Source organism: Solanum lycopersicum, chromosome 7, assembly GCF_036512215.1.
Source record: "Solanum lycopersicum chromosome 7, SLM_r2.1".
In the NCBI taxonomy this organism is placed as follows: Eukaryota; Viridiplantae; Streptophyta; class Magnoliopsida; order Solanales; family Solanaceae; genus Solanum; species Solanum lycopersicum.
In genome coordinates, this window is record NC_090806.1 from 1,865,136 (window position 1) to 1,888,118 (window position 22,983).

The 22,983-nt window shown below is 31.5% G+C and overlaps 2 protein-coding genes, 1 long non-coding RNA gene and 3 other non-coding genes across 12 annotated transcripts; 3 read left to right on the forward strand and 3 right to left on the reverse strand.

Moving 5' to 3' along the window:
- Nucleotides 1–3,096: 3,096 nt before the first annotated feature.
- On the reverse strand, nt 3,097–5,555 carry LOC101263329 (uncharacterized). Its single transcript, XM_004242530.5, has 3 exons — nt 4,236–5,555; nt 3,701–3,838; nt 3,097–3,440 (listed from the first exon to the last, which is right to left on the reverse strand). Exons 1-3 carry the CDS (start codon nt 4,317–4,319, stop codon nt 3,312–3,314), a joined length of 351 nt encoding a protein of 116 aa, XP_004242578.2. The 5' UTR covers nt 4,320–5,555; the 3' UTR covers nt 3,097–3,311.
- Nucleotides 5,556–8,914: 3,359 nt separating this feature from the next.
- On the forward strand, nt 8,915–11,598 carry LOC101263621 (uncharacterized). 5 transcript variants are annotated; one of them, XR_011210697.1, is made up of 5 exons: nt 8,915–9,343; nt 9,678–9,711; nt 10,133–10,225; nt 11,056–11,174; nt 11,365–11,598. It is a non-coding gene; the product is annotated as an uncharacterized lncRNA (long non-coding RNA). The 5 variants fall into 5 exon arrangements; XR_011210699.1 differs by having other exon boundaries at nt 9,015–9,343; nt 10,139–10,225; XR_011210698.1 differs by lacking the exon at nt 9,678–9,711 and having other exon boundaries at nt 9,022–9,343.
- A 1,469-nt stretch (nt 11,599–13,067) lies between these two features.
- LOC112939985 (U6 spliceosomal RNA) lies at nt 13,068–13,170 on the forward strand. Its single transcript, XR_003247597.2, has one exon. It is a non-coding gene; the product is annotated as a U6 spliceosomal RNA (small nuclear RNA).
- Nucleotides 13,171–13,633: 463 nt separating this feature from the next.
- TRNAG-UCC (transfer RNA glycine (anticodon UCC)) lies at nt 13,634–13,705 on the reverse strand. The gene has a single exon. It is a non-coding gene; the product is annotated as a tRNA-Gly (tRNA).
- Nucleotides 13,706–14,595: 890 nt separating this feature from the next.
- Nucleotides 14,596–14,698, forward strand: LOC112939983 (U6 spliceosomal RNA). The gene has a single exon (XR_003247595.1). It is a non-coding gene; the product is annotated as a U6 spliceosomal RNA (small nuclear RNA).
- Nucleotides 14,699–16,336: 1,638 nt separating this feature from the next.
- LOC101263916 (uncharacterized) lies at nt 16,337–22,274 on the reverse strand. 3 transcript variants are annotated; one of them, XM_069286881.1, is made up of 5 exons: nt 22,187–22,274; nt 21,676–21,737; nt 21,151–21,227; nt 20,924–21,014; nt 16,337–16,797 (listed from the first exon to the last, which is right to left on the reverse strand). In XM_069286881.1, the coding sequence occupies exons 2-5, from the start codon at nt 21,693–21,695 to the stop codon at nt 16,767–16,769; spliced, it is 219 nt and encodes a 72-aa protein (XP_069142982.1). In that variant the 5' UTR covers nt 21,696–21,737; nt 22,187–22,274; the 3' UTR covers nt 16,337–16,766. The 3 variants fall into 3 exon arrangements, with proteins under 3 accessions (XP_069142982.1, XP_004242579.2, XP_069142981.1); XM_004242531.5 differs by lacking the exon at nt 22,187–22,274 and adding an exon at nt 21,928–22,057; XM_069286880.1 differs by lacking the exon at nt 22,187–22,274 and adding an exon at nt 21,816–21,917.
- Between the last annotated feature and the right edge of the window lie 709 nt (nt 22,275–22,983).

Below are 22,983 nucleotides of genomic sequence, written 5' to 3' on the forward strand. Positions count from 1 at the left end.
CCACTTTAAACTGGTCTTCTTTTGCTTTTGTTGGAACAAAAAGATAAAAGAGGAGTTAGTTTTTGTGTAAAAGCCATTATATTATATTGAAGAAATATGGAGTTTTGGAATTTGTTGATGTTTTTCCTTTGGAGGGAAGAAGTCAAGGAACTTTACTTTCTTTTCAAGCTAAAGTAGTAATTTTTTAACATTATAAAGTAAGATAAAATGAATAGGATTTTTTTTCACTTTTTCCTTTAGGGATTTTGATAAGAAGAGAATTCAAATTAATTAGATCTTCAAAATATATATAAGACGATAATAATAATAGGTTCAGTGTAATTTTAAAATGTGATTGATTGGCCAGAGCGTAAAATTTTTTTTATTGTACAATTACCACAAAATGGCATTGGAAACTAGACAAATTTGTCTACGTACGCTACTTTAATTCCACAATGGAATATGAATTGGACAAATATATGATTTCAAATATGATAGACTTATTATTTTGTCTAAATTATAGATCCAAAGTAGTTGAGAAATATATAGTCAAATTTCAACAAGTCTTTTAGTCAACAAATATGATAACTTAATCACTTCAACAAATAAGTCTTTGGCTTATTTACTCACTCTTTTAGTTTCAAAATGACTAATAATTGAGAAATATGATTTGACATAATTGAATTTTCTTGTTTCTATTAGGGTAGTTGGTGATAAATTACAAAAACAAAATTCCACTACTCACCAACTAATTAATTTTAAATTAAAGAAAATATGGAACACACTCATTTTTCTCATACTTTTTCTTTTATTAAGTTATGAAAAGTTATTTTACACTTTTTAGTCCCTCAAATATTATAAGATATTGACTTTGGTTTATGTTCCCGTTATAAAGATAATGGTTTGAGTTTCAAGACATTTTATTTTATATAGAAATCCTTATGTGATAATTTAGATATTTGGATGCACGTTCACATAAAGAGTTTGGTAATAGTTACCAAAACTAGGATAATGACATGCTACACACAAACTTTTTATCATTAAAAATATATATAACATGCTATTTATGTAATTCTAAATATATTTTACTCAACATATATAAAATTTTGAATTTGTCTAATACCTAAAAGATTTTCAAATTAGTGTTCCTATTAAGTCAACTAGGCCACGATGGCACCTCAATTTGGTAGCAAGTAATATAACTTAAATAGTCGTCTGTCTAAAAGAAAGTCGATTGATATATAATATACATGACTAGTTTATAATAATATATGTATATTGGCTAGCAATTATAAATATTTTTGACTGAGTTGTCAATGATATAACTTTTCCAAAAATTTATGGCACTAGCCATCAATTTTTGAGCTAGAAATTTGCTTTGACAAAGTAATGTAAAACCAACAAAGGGAAGTGTCATTGACTCTTAAAATGGTAGAAGTCAAATAAAATTCAATGTAAAGATTATTCAACTTGTATCTTTGAGGTGGAAAAATTCACAAATAGGTATTTTTAGTCTCTACAATCAAAAAATGGTCACTATCACGAAATTTCAGAATCCATAATGGAAATTAACCTCCATAGATACTTTACGAGTTTTTACAATTTTAAGATTGTGACTATTTTAAAAAATAAAATCAAAAAGTGATCAATAACCACTATTTTTACTTTTAAAACTCCGACCCCAAACCTCACCAAGAAAAATGTAATTACTATAATTTATGAGCTAGAATATGATTAAACTGCTTTGTAATATTTCTTTTTAACCTGAGTATTTATCAAAAATAGATTTCATCTTATAGGCGTAAGACATGTGTATATACTATTCTTTCCAAATCCCACTCATGAAATTACGATTGTTGTTGTAGTTGTTGTATAATTTTTGGTAATTGCATCATCGAGTCTTTGGCTAACTAAGCAAATATGACTTATTTGGACTATTGCCATCATGTTTTAGTTGTTGACAATTCAGTGTAGACGCGGTTTTGACCTTTGTTTTTGTTACAATTATTCTCAAGAAAAAAACCAAGTCCAAAATTTCAACATCAAAGATAGATTTTTTTTATCTAAATAGTATACTTATTTTAAAGTAAAACTGTCTTAATCTGTGGGTTAAGCATTGTGTTTAGGCTAAATATTTTAAGGGTAAATATTTGGTGTTATGTTACTGGATGGAAAGGGAAAGCCACTAACCAAAAAAACTAATTATATTACAATTTAATGTGTAATTTTTATTCCAACTTGACTGAATAAATTACTAACACAACCAAAAATTTAAGAAAAAAGTTGACTAGTACATATACCAACTTTTGTTTTAACCTTTCTTGTTAAGTCAAAAAAGACAGGCAACTAATTAAAATTCCAATTAAGTATTAACAAAGGACTCTTCCCTAAATTAAATAACTTTCCATCCTTTGTACTTAAATGAATCATTGACTTATTTTTTAGATTTTACATTTTTGCACCAATTTAATTGAAATTATACCGCTGTAATCAAATTCACTAAACAAAGATTTGCCAATGCAAGGTTTAACTAATTTAATAAGATTTGTAGTTTTTTTTTAATCATGGTGTCTGGGCCATACCATAATCCACAATTCAAACAGAAACAGCTAAATTACTTAATGTTTTTATCAATACTGCATGGGAATCTGAAAGTTATTCTAGAACTAGCTAGACATATATCGGAAACAACCTCTCTACCTCACAAAGGCAGGGGTAAGGTCTGCATACATCTCATTGCTCCCGTGTTTCCCACTAGTTGGACTACACTCTGTGTATGTTGTTATTGTAACTAGCTAAGCATACCAAATTCTAGTTAGTTTCTGGTTTTCAATGTTAACATTTGATTTCTGTTGAAGCGTCCCCCTGTTTCAACAAGCCACACAGCACTCATGTAACTCTCTTAACAGTTCATATGTTCCAGTCACGTACTCTCCCTGGATCGTACCTTTGTTCACTATGGCAATACTAACACACCCTCATACATAAATGAGAGTGATGGACAAAACGAATGTAGTCCGTCTAAGATGACTGGAAAGCTTAAACTCAAGGGGACTTGGGAGATATTGCTGTAGTTAAATGGAATTTAGAGCTAAAACACAGTGCACACTAATTATATTAGATGCAACATCGATGAGAATGATAATCTAATCAAACAACTTACAACTTCAAAATACACAACTCATTGCTCCTTAACTACCAATTTTACTCTTTACAACTACAGTCTACTTATGAAGATATTGAAAGATCCCATCACTTACAACTGCAAACTTTACCAAAACTAGTACTGAGAAACCACTTGTCGAATATCCAAAGTATTCAAAAATTTGTCATCAATAAGAACAAGGGGGTTTGAATGTATAAGGCTGTGGAAGTGACAACGGACCTCTCCTCGACTCATTATCATCCAAATGTCTCTGAACTTTCTTCTTAGAACAGTACTGCCTATCAAAATGCTTCACCTATCATACAAGAAAAAACATAATACTAATTGACAAAACACCAGGGTAAGTCCTAGAAAGTTAATATGTCCATCAACTTCATCAACATCCAAATAAAGTCTTCCAAAAAACTATACTAAAACCGAACAATTCAATCAACCAATCCATTACGCCTCAATCCCGAACTAGTTGGACTAGACTAACTGAATTGTTCATATCTATCTATCTAGTTCATTCCAATACAAATTGAAACAAAGTATATTAGATAAAAAAGAACTCACCCAAGTAGGTCTGCATTGCTTCACATATTCCTGCCTAGTTTTGTTGCAATCCACTGGGTATAACAGCCCAACAGTCCCGATTTCTGTAGGCTTCTTGTCTGATTTATTCACCAGGCATGAGTAGAACGCATCTCTCGCCTTCAAACCAAAAATTCACAGCCTTGTATTAGCTTAGCTTACTCAAACATTGATATAATTCATATAAACATCAACATAAAACTAAAAAATTAATACAGCAGGTCCAACAAAACCCGCTCTAAATCACTCACACACCTTTCTAACTTGTTAGGATCGAATCACACACACTTGATGAATTAAGAACAAAAGAACTTTCAACGACACTACATCAAATATTAATCAGGCTCCACAACCTAACACTTTCTATTAGCTTAATGTATCAAAATTGATAAGAATAATTTCTAGTGATTTCAGCTTGAAATTACATACACAAACACATATAAGTATTCCAAAAATATATATGTTGTTTACATAATTTTAAAAAATTATGAAAAAATTTGAGAGAAAATAAATGTACCTGGTAGCAAGAGATTCGAGCTTTGCTGAGAACATCGGTGTGAATTTCGTCACTGATTTGTGATGTATACTCTTCCATCGCCATTGTTAAACTCAAATTTTCAAGGAAGGAAAATATTTTATTAAACCCAAAACCTCTTAATGTAAGTTAAACTGTTATTTTAAAAACAAATCCTAACTAAACATAAATTAAATAAATATTAAATATAAATTCTAAATTACTTCAACTTGAAATTATTATTTAGATATTGAATAACTAGATAATAAATTTCCATTTAACATTGAATACAGAGCTTTTTTTTTTCTTGAGGAACAAGTTTTTTGTTTTTGTTTTTTTTTTTTAACTTGAAGAACAAGCTGGAAGGTGGATTAGAAGCTATACAGGCTTATTAACTGGGCTGGATCATTAAAAGCTTAATGGGCCTATGTAGGTGGGCTGTAATTGGTTGAAACTCTTTGACCCAAACATATAATTGAAGACAAACTAGTATTTGCATTTGTTTGCATCAAGAATATTTTTGCAAACTAGTTAAGATGTTGTCTCCAGATTTAAACGTTAAATGATAAAGATAACTTATTTATCAACATAAATGTGTATAGGTTATTTATTGTTAAACATAATAAATATATAGTTCAAATAAAAAAGTAATTAAATATTACAAAATACATAATTTTAATAAAATGAAATGACGTTTGATTGAAAACAAAAATTATGTTTAGTAGTGATAGAAGAGATGAATTGTAGCAGTGATGGTTGATGTTAGTGGATAATAATAGCGGTAGTGATAACTGCGATATAATGATAGTGAATGGTGTGGTACTGACTGACCTGATCGTGACAAGTCGTGGTGATAGAATTGATTGATGTTAATAGTTGAGTGTGTGGCTGAAGAATGTGTATTGATTGATGATGCAGTTGGTGGTAGTTGGGGGCAGAACTCGATATGATGGTAGATATGATTGATAGTAAGGATTAGTTTCAACTGTTGTATTGGCTAGTAATGATGATGGTGGACATAGTAATAATGATGGAGGTGATAAATGCGGTAGCGATTGACAGTAGCAACAGTGGTGATTGGTGGTTGGCAACAATGATGATAGTTGTGCTGCGAGATATAATTCATGGTGATAATTGGACATAATAATAGTGAAAATTATCCACATAATATAAATAAATACATTTAATAAACTAAAATTTAAATCATTAATTTTCTAATCTTGGTTAAGTTCAAATAAATAAAGTCCAAAGATATGTAGTTGTACACTAGTACTTCATGACAATCTATTTATTTATTTCATTTCCAAAAATGGACAAAAACATACATCCTTTTCATGGGCTGCTAAATATATACTCACTAATATAAGTTTCATTCCATATAATATGTTGGTGAAAATCGTACAATTGTAAGCACATTTTGTTCATTTGATTGGATTTGTGGGTGTTACCATTGGTTCATTTGACTTTTAAGTCTTTGGTTGAATATTATCCATTTTAATTGCTTTAATTTCTTAAACACAAAGTTTAAGTAAGAGAAATTTGATTATTATTACTATCATTATAAAATGTTATTTTTTAAAATGTCTGTTGTAAAACAGTGTGGAAGTATATATATCATCATAATAAAATACACTAAAATTTGTTCACTTTGTTGTAATAGACTTGATAATAATACTTTTCATGGGTGCTAGTACTATAGTTGAGTTTTTTTTATGTGTCAATAGGTCGTGACAATTCTTTTGTCTTGTGAGTTTTTTGTTTAATATTATCCGTTTTAATTTTAAGAAGCATATGAATTTAAATAAGTAAGAGATATTTCATCACTATAATAAAATATTTTAAAGAGATTGTTTGTTATAAAAAAAATTTAATGGTATATACAAACATAATAAAGCACGTTTATTTGATAACAAAACTCTTTATGAGTGCTATAATTGATTTCATTTTGATTATTAGAATTTAAAGAGGTAAAATGTTGAATGTCAATAAATCGTGATAACAAGGTGACCTATCATTTATAATACTGTATTCTATTTTAAAATCATTTACAAACGATTTTTTTATTAGTGAACTCGAGAAAAATGCACTTCAAAACATTACTAACTTGAATTACCTTTTCTTTTCTTTCTTATACACGCCTTTTATATTTTAAAATTTTCGTGAAAATTCTAATTCCGTAAATAATTTTTTTGGCCAAAAAGTCTTGCTTAAAATGTTCACAATCTTTCGTAACATCTCCCCTATAGTCATCAAGTTAAATCACAACTCCACATCAGCCATTATTTTTATTTCATAATTATGTTTTCATTGACCTTTTACTTCATAGACTTTCATATCCAATTTTATTTTGTTTTATTTTTTGGTTATTGATTAATTTTTTCAATGTTGATATGATTTGGCATTTGACACATTCTAAAAGCTCATTCCACAATGTATTGCTGAATGATGATGTCTAATTTGAAGACAATTCTTGTTTGTTTGGCCATTATTTGACAATTATCTCATGACAACGATAATTTTTTTAAAATAAGAAAAAACTTTCTTTAAAAGAGAATTATAAAGTTTTTATATTTGATTCAATTTTAAAATATATCATGTAAATAGTCCATTGATACATATACACGCATAAACATACATTCATATGAATAAATTAGTTTAGGAGATTTACAAAATAATGGTATACTATTTATATAAATTATTACCTCAATCCGAGAGATTTAGAAGAAAAAAACAATTAAACAAATCTTTCAATTTACCAATAAAAAAGTGTGAAAATACTTATAATATTTTATTTTAAAAAATTCCTCGAGGGTGGAGCAAATTACTAATCTCTTGATTACTGCACTAGCCTGGTTTCAAGGAGCCTATATTAATCACTAATCACTCTTTCCTTGGATTAAGTTTTGTTAATTTTCACTTTTAACAATTTTTAATTCAGAAAAGGCAAACGCATGCCCCCTCCATTTTCATATTAGTACAAAACATTAGTAAATTTTAGAAATTTAATTATAAACATTTGAAGTCGTTATTCTAAAGTTCAAAACTCATAAAGTTAGAAATTTTAGTTCACTCCGTGCAAAAATATAGTATATCAAAGATGTATGAGATAAAATAAGTCTTGTGTAGATACACTAATGATATGGCGATACGTGATGAAAATATCAATTTATAATTGTAATCAAGAAATATTCAACAAACCCTTCGAGGATCGAACCTAGAGGGTAGCAATAAAGTTTAATTCAGATAATCTAAAGAAAAGATAAAATAATCTTTAACTAATCTGTGAATTTAAATTAGTTAAACTCGATAATAGACTAGCATGATATATTTATGAGTAATGAGCCAAAAAGAACTAGGAAAATTAGTCAAAAATTTTAAACGAATAACAAAATTGAGTCGATAACCAAAAAGATAACACTTAGACAATTTAACAAACGCGATATATTTACGGTGTCTCCCATTGAATCACGCAGCCCTATTGGTGTGGTCCAAATCACATTGACAATTTCCATGTGGGTGGTCCCACTTCTGATCTAACGGTCAGGATTCATCCACAACAGTCAAATCAAACTAACGAATACCAAGTCAATTTATATAGATTAGGTTTTGTTTGGATCAAGAAATTTTAAAAAATCAATAATAAAATAAATGAAAATATCTAAATAACTAGTTTTGTGGTTGGAATGTACTTACTCATTGTTAATAATAAAACTAATGTATGTCTGGTTGGTCATATTCAAATCAATCAAATTATAATATAATATTGGATATTGAAAAATCAGAAAAAATTATTTAGTTGGTTGCATCGAAAAATAAATAATAGTTGATAAAATGTTTTATATAATATTATTAGATTATACTCATATTAAATTATAAATAAATATTAACTCTCTACGTTACAATTTATGTTATTGAATTTTGGAGCACGAGAATCACATTAAATACTCAATTTTAATTACAAATTTGTGTATAAATTCTTTAAATATTTTATATCTATATGAAAAATGAGATGGAGCAAATATCATTTCAATCAAAAAGTTGAAAGATGAATACAATTATCTTCCCATTTTAATTTGTGCAGTAAAATTTGTATACTTAAATTAAGTTTGGACATAAATTTAAAAATTTCGTACTTATAAATTTTAATTTTAAATACTCATACATTATCTTCTTAAAATCCTAAATCAAATATAATTATTTATGTGAACCACAAAAGCTTAGTACTATTAGTCCACGTAGCCCAATTATTAGAAAAGGACAACCCAACCAACCAATTTACCCCACAAAGCCACTACGCAAAAAATGTTCTCCAGGCATTAGCTCTAGCCAGGGCAGATGTAGTATGAAAGCTGAAAATTTACGTAAATTTAATAACTTTTATATAATTATATAATTAATTATTATATCATACTTTTTATTCTAAAGTAATTACAATATTTTATTTATTAATAGTTAATTTAATTAATTTTTAAAATTAAATTTAAAATATATTTTAATAAAAAGTACTATAATTTAATTTTTTTCATATTAATATAATGAAAAAAATATATGAAAATGATGTAGGTCAAAGTTCATTAATGCATTAAATTCGTCTTTCATCATTACCTTTGTTTTTGTAAAAATGAAAAAACTGAAGGCAATTAGTCATCATAATTTATAGATATCAGAATATAATTTTTTTTGAGTTTTTAATCATCAAAAAAGTAAAGATATTTAGATAAAATATTGAATTTTATCGAATTCGTAAAGTTGATGCTTATGTCACTCTATAGTTGATTTCTTGGAAGATGTTCTAGGGTTTGTGTTTTTATTCTTTTCTATAAAAAGAGTTATGTCTTTGATTTCAGATCTGATTAATTTCTTGTTGGTGTGTGTGAAGTGAAGAGAAAGGAAGGAGGAGGGGGAACACAGAGAATCATGACAGAAGAGAGTGAGCACACGATGTCGAATTGTATAAATATATATACAATTGTCATTTGCGTGTGCTCACTTCTCATTCTGTCAGAATCTAAGTTTCTTCTTCTCCTTCTTTTTTCGCTTTTACCACCTATTTGAGATATAACAAATGTTGATTTTTTTCATATCATGACACTTGTCGAAGCAGCATAAATGTAAGGACATTTGTGATTTTATCTTTAAAATTTATGTTTTTATTTTAGTATATCTAATCTATAGATAGACCGATGGACATGACATTTCAGCACACACACCCACAAAATAGATAAAGATAATAGATATTTTTTTTTTACTTTCAAAAGCGGAATTCACAATTTGAAATTTACAGATTTCTATAATAATCTTAAGCTATTGCTATAAAAAAAAAAAAATCACATTCAAAATTAAATATTTAATAAACTTCTTAATATATACAAAAGATTTAATGAATTCACGTGAACTTGTACATGAAATTCTATATTTGTTGTTGGTGGTGGTTTTGGTTATTAGACAGAAAAGAAGAAGAAGTTTATCATCAGATGAGGTAAAGAGTTTTACTCTTCTTTTTTTATTTTATAGATAATAAATAAATAAATAAATCTCATAATTATGTAATTAAATATTGTACTAAGCATGTCTTTTCATGTACTTATTAGAGGACAATTGTAGATTTGGGAGGTACATCTCTTCCTGTTCTGTCCTTTTTTGTACAAATCTGGTAAATTTTTTGCAAAAATCTAGAAATCAATCACTATTCTAGATATCTAATTAACAGCTTTTTCATCATGCACAATTAACTTTATTGATCTATGTCTTGATTTTGTTCTTAAAATTTCTTGATTTATTTTGATTCTAGGAATCCCACATAGGTAGTTGATTCATTAGTTTCTTTATATGTTTTCGGGCAATCCTTTCCTTAAGCTTGTTCTTTGATGAATGGACTAGTTTATTTAACATGGTGTCAGAGTCAGGTCCACGCATCCAGTATCAAACACATGGATCATGTCGCGACGTGCTGAGTGATGAATGTATGAAGGAATCCCTAATTTTCTCAGCAGGTATTTTGATTTTTTTTTTTCCATTTTTGTTAGTTGTCTTGATGGTTTGAGTTTTAGTTATGCTATTAGAATGTTAATATTAGGTTTGGGAATTAATTTTATTGAAGTCTTTTAGTCTTGTAAGAGATTTGTATGATGGTAGAAAATATATTAACTTCTTGTTTTTTTTTTTTTTTATATAATGTTGGACTAAGATTAACTTAAACAAAGCCATTACCTAATTCATATAATCGATCCTAATTTATGTAGGCATGGATCGAGACATTGTTGATGTTGTGGTATAGTTTTTTTAATCATCAGTTACCCCTAGCTTGTGAAAGTAGAGATACTGTTTTTGTTAGATCCTTGACTGAAGTAAAACATATTAAAATCAAGTATGAATATGAAATATATTAGTAGTACTGAAGAAGTCATGCTGAAAATAATTGAAAAGAGAACGAACAGTAGCAAAATGTTGTTACTATAGCTTATGATAGTAAATTTTTTATTCACTACCAATCTATTGGAGAACATGTTAGATCTATAGGACTATAGGAGTACATTTTTGTGAGGACTTAGTGTATTTAGCATAGCAACTTGATGGATCGTATGTATAGCCGACTTCAATTTGTTTGGTACTGAAGTTCAATTATTGTTGTTGAAGATGGAGAAGTAGTAATATTTGTTGTATGTCTGAATAATGTTAATGTTATCCTTGAGTACATAATATAACTTTATGTGTTTATGGTTATGATATAATTTCTCTCCTATTATTGTTTGGGACCTCAATTGACTTGTTTGAGACTGATGCATAGACGTTGTTGTTCTCTTCTCTTGCTTGTACATTGCAGAATCTCAATGTGAATTTGAGTGCAAATCCACATCCAGTTTTTAGCATGGCTTGCTTGGGATGATCAAATGGTGAAGTAAAAGGATATATTTCCTTGCGCGTTGATTCAAATATGACAAGGTTAATATTCAACCGTTAATCCTTATTATGGATTGGACTGGGGTCTTTCGGAAACTGTCTTTCTTCTTTCTACCTTTGAAAAGTAGGGATGAGCTTTGATGTAGTACTCTACCTTCCAGAGACCCCATTCCCACCTGGTGCTCGGAGACCGCATTGGAGTCCCTGACTAAATTTGGATCACTCATTGCAGGGCTCATTTGGAGTGGTGCTCCAAAGAAGATTTTCTCCATTCCCCTAATTTGAACCCTACCGAGACTTCTGGTTAAAGATGAGAGTGCTATGTTATTGTTATTGTTGTTGTTGTAATGGTGGTAGTTGATTGAACCAACTTCCATTGCTTGGAACTCTTAGAATTTTTTTTTTAACAACCTTAACTTTGAACATTATATTTGTAATGCGATGGTCATTGGTTCGATTTTGATAACGTCTTTCTTTAGGTCATTAAAAAGGTTTTCAAGAGATCCCTAATGACCAATCCTCACACGAATTGCTAAGGTGACAATAACACCTGAACTTTATAACGATAGAAGGCAAGAACATTACTTTTGGGCCAAGTTCCATTAATTTATCATAACGATATCGTGGAAATGTTGCACGGACGCAACAATCGCCTTTCAACGTATGTAAGGGGTTGAAAAATTACATATTTGGATGATACCTAGTAATGGTTGCATTTTTATACATGAGTGCCATTTGTGATCTTGCTAGACCTATATTCTCTTTATTGACCATATTCAAATAGAAGCAGATGACAACGGATGCCCAATAGAATCTACGAGTTTGGTCAAACTCGATAACTTTGTATCAAAGTTAGTATATGTATAATAAGATAAATAAAAAGAATAGTAGGTTTTTAAATGTGAAAATTGGTGTTGTGGTCTATTGCAAATTAGATTAAGGTAAACTAAAGAGGCAAGCATACTCAAGACGAACAAAAAAAAATCGAATTCTCCCTCAACGTTGAACAATAGAAATTAGAATTTCGAAAACATCTTGTTGAACTAAGGGTGAGCACTATTTGAATTAAATCGAATAAACCAAACCAAATCATACCAAATTCTAATAAGGATTGGTTTTTTGGATTCTTGGTTTGGTTTTGGATTTATGATTTACTTTGTTTGGTTTTTTGGTTTGATTTCGGATTTAGAATAATAAAAATTCGAAAAATCAAAAAACCAAATTTTATATATATATATATATATATATATATATATATATATATATATATATATATATATATATATATATGTTTCTAAATATTGACATAACCGATTAACCAAACCGAAAAAATCCAAACCAAAAAGAGAAAAACCAAACCAAACTAAACCAAATTTATTTTGGTTTGGATTGGGTTACACTTCTTCAAAATCAAAAATTGAAAACCCAAACCGAAAAACCGAATACACCTGATGAACAACATAGATTATCATGTTTATTTTGTAGGATTTTTAAATTTTAATTGCAAAGTAGGTTGAATTTAGATAATACAAAGTTATGTGAATTTTGCTAAATTCGATAAACAATTGAACAAATATTCTTCACTAGACTCAAAAAATTATTCTTACACAAATATCAAAAGCAAGGACAATTTAAATACCATATTCCTCATAAATTTGACCCATGGCCAAAAATAATTTTACTACTAACTAATCTATAAAGATTATTATTTCGATGGACGATTATTCTATAATAGTTTGTTCTGTTAAGTGAAATAAGAAGGCCGGCCCATTTAGGTGAAGTCCATAAGCAGATGGGCTTTGCTCAGATGGAACCAAAAGAGAAAACAGCAGCCCAGGCCCATGCCAAAAGAAACAGAATAAGCTATTTCTCCCTCATCGTCTATATAAAGAATCTTTGTTTTATTAATATTGCTGAACATTAACACACATGTTCGTCCCTTCGGGGACATCCGATAAAATTGGAACGATACAGAGAAGATTAGCATGGCCCCTGCGCAAGGATGACACGCACAAATCGAGAAATGGTCCAAATTTTTTTCTTTTCAAATGAGCTAATTTTTTTTGGTGTGCAATCTCAAGCTCTAAAAATGTTCTTTTTCCTACTTCACTCGATCAGTTGTGTTCTTACTTAAACTTCAACGTGATTCAAACCCTCAACTTATAGGTTGATAGTTACAGGTACTCAATTGCTAAAGAAAACCACTCTCGTATATGTATGCATTGTTCTACTAATCGAGCAAAATAATCAGCTAAATCAAGAATTTCTTCTTTTGAGATTAGTTCTGAAATGCATGAAGTTTCTCCTAGAAATGCTCGCTTGTAGAGTATGCAATCTCGAGGATCCAAACTCTCCATTGCAACCAATCTTCTTTTGGATCAAGGTCACACATGACCCTCTAAATATCGACCTTGACCTCGAATAGGTTTTTAATTCCAATCAAATATGTTATAAGACCTTAACATAAGAGGTGCGAAAAATAAATAATTAAAAAATAAAGTTGCGTCTGCCGGGAGTCGAACCCGGGTCTATTGCTTGGAAGGCAATTATCCTAACCGTTGGACTACAAACGCCTCGTTGTGTACTATATAGTTTGTTTTACAAATTTTCCCCTATGAAACATATTTTATCATTAAATATGATAATGTCAACATTCGCATTTTATATGTTTGTGTCTAAAACACCAAAATTTACCAAAAAAAGAAAAGTATATATTTGTGTCTGATTCCGCTTGCATGCACCTTTGAGTCATTAGTTATCTTCCTCCAACATCAGTATCGGATAATTCTATTCATCAAGGGTTGAACAAATGAAAATTAGTCATCTAATAATGTTGCCGTTTTTATTGGAGTTTAAACCTAAGATCTTTTGATTCTCAATTCATTTCATTAACACATTTGTACATCATATTTCATCTAGTGTCAAAGCACATTATTAAATATATTTCAATGCATTAACAAAACAAAATATAAAGCAAACTTATTTTTTTTCTCTTTCTCAAAAAAAGAAAAAGAAAAGAAGAAGCAAACAAACAAATAGAAGCATATCTCTTGATGTGGAAGGAGATCAAAATATTCCCAATAAATACTTATGAGAAGAAGTAACAGATTTAAAATTTTCACTAATAGGGTTCGAAAAATGAAAATGTAATACGTGGAACTTGAATGTAAAACCTCAAGGAATTCTTGTGTTTAAGAAATTCAAAATCTCTCTAAATGTATACAAAAGATGATTTCTTTTTACCTTATATATAGTAAAACAAAATTGTCGGATAAATTCGAGTAAACGCCCTAGCACCCCCTAAATCCTCCCCAGTAGCCGGCCCATAACAAAATGGGCTTCGATTAAGATGGAATAAAAGGAGTCCAGGCCCATGAGCCCAACAAACAAGCTATTTCTCCCTCATCGGCTGCACAAAGAAGCTTTATTCTCTTAGTATAGCTGAATATTAGCATGTGTGTTTGTCCCTTCGGGGACATCCGATAAAATTGGAACGATACAGAGAAGATTAGCATGGCCCCTGCGCAAGGATGACACGCACAAATCGAGAAATGGTCCAAATTTTTTTCTCAAACAAATCCCTTTTTCTGTTTAAGATTGTGTTGAGCTAACTTTTTCGGTGTGGAATCTTTGGTATGAAAGATTTTTATTTTTTTTCCCGCTCCACCCAAGCAATAGTATTTCACTTATCCTTCAACAATGACCTGAATTCTCAATCTATCGATTGACGGTGAAGTTTTTTCTCAAACAAATCCCTTTTTCTGTTTAAGATTGTGTTGAGCTAACTTTTTCGGTGTGGAATCTTTGGTATGAAAGATTTTTATTTTTTTTCCCGCTCCACCCAAGCAATAGTATTTCACTTATCCTTCAACAATGACCTGAATTCTCAATCTATCGATTGACGGTGAAGCTGCTCAACCGCTAAAGCAAACCACACTTGTTTTGGCTTAGAAGATTAGGTCAAATGACAAAGATATGTGAAGTTAATGTTTACCAACATTTGAACACAAAAAAGTACTGTCTCAGTCTTAAAATAAGTGTTATTTTAGCGAAATTTCATACTACTCTATCTTCTTGGTATACTAGCTTGGAGCATATTTTTATTTTTAAAAAAATATATAATCATGGTATTTTTGTAAATTTGAGTAGAATTCGACCAATTTTTAGGGTATTTATCACCTCTCATTAACATAAATATCGAGTAACTCTGTTTAAAAAAAAACAAAACAGATTTCTATAATTAAATAGAACACTAACTTGGTTTAGTTCCATAATAATTGATAGTAGTTTAAGAAGATTGCCAAACTTAATTCTATAATTCAATCATTTTCTTTCTTAGTTATTAAAATTCTGATTAGCTTTGAATTGAACCTGCACCGTTCATTTAAAAAACCTCCAAAGTAGAAAACATTAATTAATATAAATAATGGGCTGTTCATACTAAACTTAAGCTCATAATATATTTATTTTACCAATAAAAATGGTCACATCTGATCTAAATATCTCACCAAATTTTATTATTGACCACTTGGTCTTACACCTATACACTTTCTCTATTAATTTAATTCGTGAATATTTCTATATTTTTAGAAGTCTTAAGAAAATGATTAAATGTAAACATCATGTTTTGTTTTCAAAGTACATGGTATCATTGTTTTATTGAGTAATAAGTATAATAATGGAGATTATTTGTCTCCTTAATTAGGTTGTCATTTTCAAGATTCTAGGCTTCTAGCTAATATTAATGAATTTTTGTGTTGAAAGGGTAACTTAGAGCCTGTTTGAATCGAACTGAACAAGTCCAAAGTTTCAACAAAATATTAGTAATTCTATTATTGAGCTACCGATCTGATAGAGTTCAATTCCCGTTCTCGTTGCTAGTGATGAATGCAAATGCCACCTGTTAGCATTGATATGGTCTGATTTGTGAATATGACACTACTTTTGACATAACTATTGGCTGGTGATAGACCCCTTTCATGTCTGTTCTTAACTTTTGGGCCTCACAACTTACAGATGAGTCACATCCTGTTCCTTTTTAACTTGTGGTAGTAATTTTGTGCATATAGTAATCAATAATATTGAGTCACATGGATCACTGACCAAACCGATGACATATATCGTCCGCTTTAGCCCAACAGACCTTACATATTTGTCTTCTAGTTACACCATCATCAAATTCTATATCTTATAAAGCTCTTCACTTTCCTCAAACATTTCAACGTGATATTCATCTAAGATGTCATGTACACTCCTTTACAAACGAGCCAGTCTAGGAGTCTTGTCAAGTCTAAGGTGTGTCATGTGCACCCAAACTTAAAAAAAATAAGAAATGCATTACAGATATGGTAGATCATTCGAATTTAAGGGAACCTATCGATGAAAACTTGAGCAACTACGGGGATTCCTTGGTTACAACAGCTACATATGTTTCAGAAACATTCTCAAACAAAGTACTGATTCAAAAGAGCAAAATGTTTAAATGTGTATTTAGTCTACCCCTCACCAAAGGATAGAAGCACGATCGCATGAAAATATAGTAGTATAAGAAATGTCATCAGAATATCAAGTTGCATCTTGTTTGAGCACAGGGAAAATTGCTGTAGTAGAGGTATCTCCAGGTCAGAATATCCATCACTTGCTCTCAGCATCATATAGATCTGTACTGAACAGCCAGTTAAGGAAAACAAACGATCGCAGCTCCTGAACAAAGAAAAAAGAACAACATGCCCAATGTACTCCCATAGAGTGAGGTCTATGGAGGGTCGAATGCATGCAGACCTTACCCCCTACTTGGTTGTTTTCGGTAGACCTTCAGCTCAAGAAAGAACAAAGAAAATGCATATATATGACATATGGTAGATCGTTAATATAATTGTGTTGCCTAATAACAGACCATATAAAACACAAGCACACACCAAAGAGCAAAGAAAAAGAACATGTAACGACCTGTTTAGTCGTTTTGAGCAGCAGACTTCGATTCTGGAAAAACTGGCAAAGACAACGGGCCCCACGACGGACCGTCGCAGGGTCTCGTTTCAAAACACTTAGAAAATCTGCAAATTGGGTACCGAATCGACTCTCTGAACTTCGTAACGGAATGGCAGGACGGACCGTCACAGGTGTGACGGACCGTCACAGACCCTTCAGAGAAATTGAGTCTCTGAAGTCTGTGACGGGGCAGCAGGACGGACCGTCGCAGGCGCGACGGGCCGTCGCAGGCTGCGCAATCCCAGTCCGGGTCGGATTTCTTTATACGTTTTAAGGGACGTTTTTGACTATTCCTGCTTTAATTATAAAGTTAGAGGGTTAATGTTAATAAGTCTAATTACTTGGGGGTTAAAAGAGGTAACCTTAAGTTAATTAGTGGGTTATTATTGCCATCTTTTATTCTTAATTATATACTAATTAGGGTAAAAGAAAGAGGGTTGGAATAAGAAAATTTGAAAAACACAAGAGAGGGAGAAAACGAACGAACAGGGAGAAAAGAAGAACAAAGCTTTGGAATTTTCTTGCTTGATCACTAATCTTCGGTGGAGGTAGGTTATGGTTTTATGCTTTCATAGTAAACTCTCAATAGAGAATGATATGTATTGGGTAGTATTGTAAACCCTTCTATGTGCTTAATTGTATGCATGCATGAATGTGATTATATGATGGTGATGAATTAAGCATGATGAAGCTATTGAATCCCAAATCTTGATAAAAACCTAATCTCTTGTTAATGATGATGTCTTGGTATGAAAGAAGGCTTGATGAACTAAAGTAATGAGATTGATGATGCCTTGGTATAAGAGAAGGCTTGATGAATTGATAGAATGAGATTAGGGGGATCGGGTGTCACGAACCGACACGTAGATTTAGGGGATCGGGTGTCACGAACCGACACGTAGATTTAGGGAATCGGGTGTCACGAACCGACACGTAGATTTAGGGGATCGGGTGTCACGAACCGACACGTAGATTTAGGAGATCGGGTGTCACGAACCGACACGTAGATTTAGGGGATCGGGTGTCACGAACCGACACGTAGATTTAGGGGATCGGGTGTCACGAACCGACACGTAGATTTAGGGGATCGGGTGTCACGAACCGACACGTAGATTTAGGGGATCGGGTGTCACGAACCGACACGTAGAATCAGGGGATCGGAGTGTCACGTTCCGACACATAGTAGTAAGGGAGCGGAGTGTCACGTACCGACACAAGAGGAATAAAGATAATGAATCTGAAAAGATGTTAATATGTTCAATTTAATGAATCTAATTCCCAATATGAGTATGGTATTGAGGCTTGAGTCCTCATGTGTGAACTTGACGGTAATTGTTAATGATATAGTACTTGCTGTTGCTACATGTTGAGTATCATAGTTGATTTATGATATTACTTGGTATATATTGATTTCTATTTTGAGTTGGCCGATGATATCTACTCAGTACCCGTGTTTTGTACTGACCCCTACTTTTACGTTTTCTTCTTGTTTATTTGTGGAATGCAGCAAACGTGCCGTCATCTTCGACTCAACAGTAACTCTAGCCAGTCTTCATTACTCCAGATATCAGGGTGAGCTAATGCTTCTAGCTTGGACTGGATCTTCCTCTTCACGTCTTGATGCCTTGATGTTCCGGCATGGACTAGCTTTTACTTGTTTTAGCTTTTAGAATACTCTTAGTTTAGTCATTTGATTTATAGATGTTTTTGTGGTGATGACTTCCAGATTTTGGGGAATAATAGATGTTGGATTTTAGAAGTTATTGAATTGGTTTTTATTAATGAGTTAAGTCTTCCGCATTACTTTCTGTTGATATTATATTGAAATGTTAAGGTTTAGATGGATTGGTTCGCTCACATAGGAGGGTAAGTGTGGGTGCCAGTCGCGATCCGATTTGGGTCGTGACAGAACACAAGATACAGTTCCAATACACAAGTACATCTCATGATAAACCCAGCCGGTGTTTATTTTCATGTTAACAAAACTTAATTTAGTGGACAAGTCAAACGCTAACCTATGTGCATAATATAATTTTCCTACGAGGGGAGGGACCCTTTCCTCCCTCTTACTAGTCTTACTAGCTCTGCCTCTAGGTAAAAGGGTGACTAAGAAATGCATAATATTTTTATATGCATCTACTTTAATGTTAGAATTACTCCAAACTATTTCTAGGAATTTTCCATTTCTATCTATTTGAGACGACAGTTCTAGATAAACAAAGAATAATAATCTGATTATTGTTTGCTGCAGTCAGCAAGCATACAAACATGATAATCAAATGAAAGGCCTACCTTCTCAAAACTCTGCATTCTAAGCATAAAAAAAGTGTACTTCTCATTATCTGTGGTAAGAGTTGATAAAAGAATACCTAATAACAGCCAAATAAATCCCAAATAGCTGTAGTTTCAGGAGTCCCACAGCAAACTTATGCATAAAGCTCAATCTGCAGGCAAAATTATATCTTTCGATCCTTTACAAAACAAAAAGATCTCCACACTATCTTTATAGCGGAGTATGAAAAGCTTAGTTCACTGTGTAGATATGACTTGCATGTTCTGGTAAGCAAAAGTGCAGCAGCTACATACAGTAAACAGCTCTGAGTTTACACAAGTGTTTGCTAGGAGTTCTACTTCCTCGAAGATATCTATCAATAAAAGGAAGGACCAAAAGTTCTACTTCCTCTAATACAACTTCGTTATCCTAAAAAATGAGAGAAATGAAATTTGAGAACATCATTATCCTCAATCCTTGTGCACCTTGTTTTGCTTCTCAGACAGACTAGAGCAACCATTGCTTTAAAATACACAAATTCACAGCATTCTCCAGTATGTTCATTAAACTGATCAAATCATGGTTAATGACAAATTTTACAGTCAGAAGCATGCAATAGTATTAGATATAAGTATCCAGATATGCCAGAAGAAAGTTTTTAGGTGTCAGCATTCAGATCAATGCAACAACAGCAATGAACTCGTTGTGCTAGGCATACTTGCAATTGATGGACAACACGAAATCAGAATAAACATCTTAGATACTAAGCACAAAGCATTTTTTTCATTGTTTACAAATGTTTTTTTTCAATAACTTCCAAAGTTGAAAATCAACTTCATGACAGGACATAGTGAAACAGACCTTCCACTGTTCTTAGTTATTTATCCTCCTTCACCTCCTCTAATTCTAGTAATAACTACCATAACAGAAATACGAAGGAATTAGAATAATCGTATAAGGGGTTATTAGATGCTTTGTTCTCAAATATAAATATGTGAAAGGTTCTATTTGGTATTATAGAGTTGCTCCTTCATCTAATCATTTTGTGGTGTTTGGTTGGCATAGCTTGATGGAAAGATTTGCTCACTAGAAGTATTTGCTTCAAAGGAGGAAGCGAAGTTCTTTTAGGATTATATACTTCCCCATATTACTTTCTCTACTAAAATTTGCTTAGATTTACATGTAAATATCATATACCACCAACCTATGAGATGTTTTTCATCACACTTGAAGCTATAATCTTAAAACAAAGGTCTGTTTTGTGTTTCACTTTGATTTTGGTAGGTTGAAATGGTTCCTATTGACACTAAGATTGATATCTACATGGCAGTGTCGGAGGTAAAAAAACATAGTTTAGACATTGACAATATACTTTGGGAAGAGGAAAGTTAGACAGCACAAACGGCAGCAGATACCTTTGAACTCATTTTATGTACCTTAGGCTTCTATTGAAACATAAACTTACACAAAATTTTGGGGGGGTGCAGGTAAGAATAAGCAATAGTTTAATGGATGAGATAAAGGATACAGTAAATAAGTTCCATGAGCAAATGCACCAGCCAAGACACCATAGAACAAACGATCCCTAAGAACTGGCTTGTGCCTCAGTGCTATCCTAACTGAAAACCCAAAAACATCAAACGTATAAAACATAAATAGCATAGCCATCTAAAATTTCACAAACAAAAGATAACCTATAAAATAATGATACATAATGAATTCAATAAGCAAGAATTGGATAGGATCAAAACTTACTGAGAGGAAGAGCCGGTGCATAAATAAGCGGAACCAAATATTCAAACGCTGGTCCTTTTCTCCTCCTTATAACTTGCCTTCAACAAAAAGAAACTCAAAATTCAACTCACAAAGAAACCACAAGAGATACAAAGTTTATAAAACAACTATCTTGCTCAAACTCTTCATCTATAGTTTAGGTGATCCCACCTTATTGTAGTTGTTACTACTTTGCTATTCGTTGTCATGTTTCTCCCCCACTACCTTCGTTTCGTTTTATTACTAATTTAATTTTCTTAAGGCGAGGTCTATCAAAAATAACCTATTCAAGGTAGTTGTAACGACTAAGGACTGCGTACATTCTACCACTCTATGAGATTTCACTTATGTTGTTGTTGGGTGTGTCGGATGTAGTATTCGAGGTCTCCGATACGGGTGCAATAGCATTTTTGGAGAGTCGGAGCAATATAGTTAAAGAAATACACTATAGTAGCCTATTTATCCAATTGCATATAAACTAACCAAATAAAGATCAAAGTAACTTACGAATCAGACTGTGAATCCATGAAAACAGAAATTCGATTGGAAGTGCCAAATTGTTGAGTCACCTAACAAACAAACAGTGAGTCAATTTAACAACAAACAACTCTCTATCACAATTCACAATTATTGGGTTAGAAAATTACAATTATCAAATCACTAAACACAATTTTACACAAAAGCTCAGATTAGATTAAACGATAGATCGAACAAAAAAAGGCATAGAAATGGAAAAAAATTGATGAAAACAAGACATACCTAGCCGCCCGTATGAGGAGATGAAGAAAAGAGAATTGCAAAATTTTATTGTGTCAAATATATTTCTTCATTTTTTTTAATTACTAAGTTTATTCCTAGTAGATGTTATTATACTTGAATGAAAATTCTCAAAATCAATTTAGTATATTTATTTATTTTAAATGAATTGTCAATTAAATCCGACTCGAAATCCATCAAATTAAAATTATTCACTTTATTTAGAATTTTAAAGTTGGATTCGAGTTTTATTTGGTCATACCTTTTTTGAAGAATCTGAAGGAGGGATATTTTCTCAATACGTAGAGTCTCACTATTTTTCAGAGTGATTTTTGATTATTTAGGAGTCAATTTCTAGGAATTAAGTGAGTTTTTTTAATTTTTTCAATGTATTAGCCCATGAATATGATGATGTATGGTTTCCGAGATAAATTTTTACAGAACCTGTATGAAATCCTCCGTAAAGAGTTGGGGAGAAATATGTACCGTCTTACCATTTTAGCGTGATTTTTAGTCATTTGGGGCAATTTAAAACAATTAGGCAATTAACTCAATTTTTCGTGTATGTTAGCGCATGAATATTTTGATGCATTGCTTTCGTATAATTTTTTTTGCAAGACCTATATGGAGCCCTAAGTAGGGAGTTGGGGTAGTAGTGCGTACAGTCTCACATTTTTAGAGTGATGTTTTAGGGGCTAATTTATATAGCCGATTTTCTCAAATTTTTTTTGTATGTTAGTCCATTAATTATTGTTGATATGGCTTATTTCAGATGAATTATTTTTTGAACCCTTTATGGAACCCTCTGTAGCGAGTTAGGAGAACAATGCACAGTCTCAAAATTTTTAGAGCGATTTTTGGGCATTTAGGGTCAATTACAAGAATAATATGATTTTCTTAGTTTTTCATGTGTGTAAGCCCATGAATATTTTGGTGATATGATTTTTGAATGAATTATTTGTGGAACCTTTTATTGGAACTCATTGTAGAGAGTTGAGTGAGTAGTACATATGTACAATCTCACCATGTTTAGAATAATTTTTGGGCTTTTATGGGCCA

Bases quoted from the DNA above. Each gene is read 5' to 3' on its own strand.
- LOC101263329 (XM_004242530.5), bottom strand. From the start codon at position 4,319: ATGGCGATGGAAGAGTATACATCACAAATCAGTGACGAAATTCACACC. The intron at 3,839-4,235 runs GTACATTTATTT...TTTGGTTTGAAG, and splicing joins CTCGAATCTCTTGCTACCAG to GCGAGAGATGCGTTCTACTC. The intron at 3,441-3,700 runs GTGAGTTCTTTT...CTTGTATGATAG, and splicing joins AGCAATGCAGACCTACTTGG to GTGAAGCATTTTGATAGGCA.
- LOC101263916 (XM_069286881.1), bottom strand. From the start codon at position 21,695: ATGGATTCACAGTCTGATTC. The intron at 21,015-21,150 runs GTAAGTTTTGAT...TTGGGTTTTCAG, and splicing joins TGCACCGGCTCTTCCTCTCA to TTAGGATAGCACTGAGGCAC. The intron at 16,798-20,923 runs GTATCCTTTATC...CTGGCTGTTCAG, and splicing joins GCTCATGGAACTTATTTACT to TACAGATCTATATGATGCTG.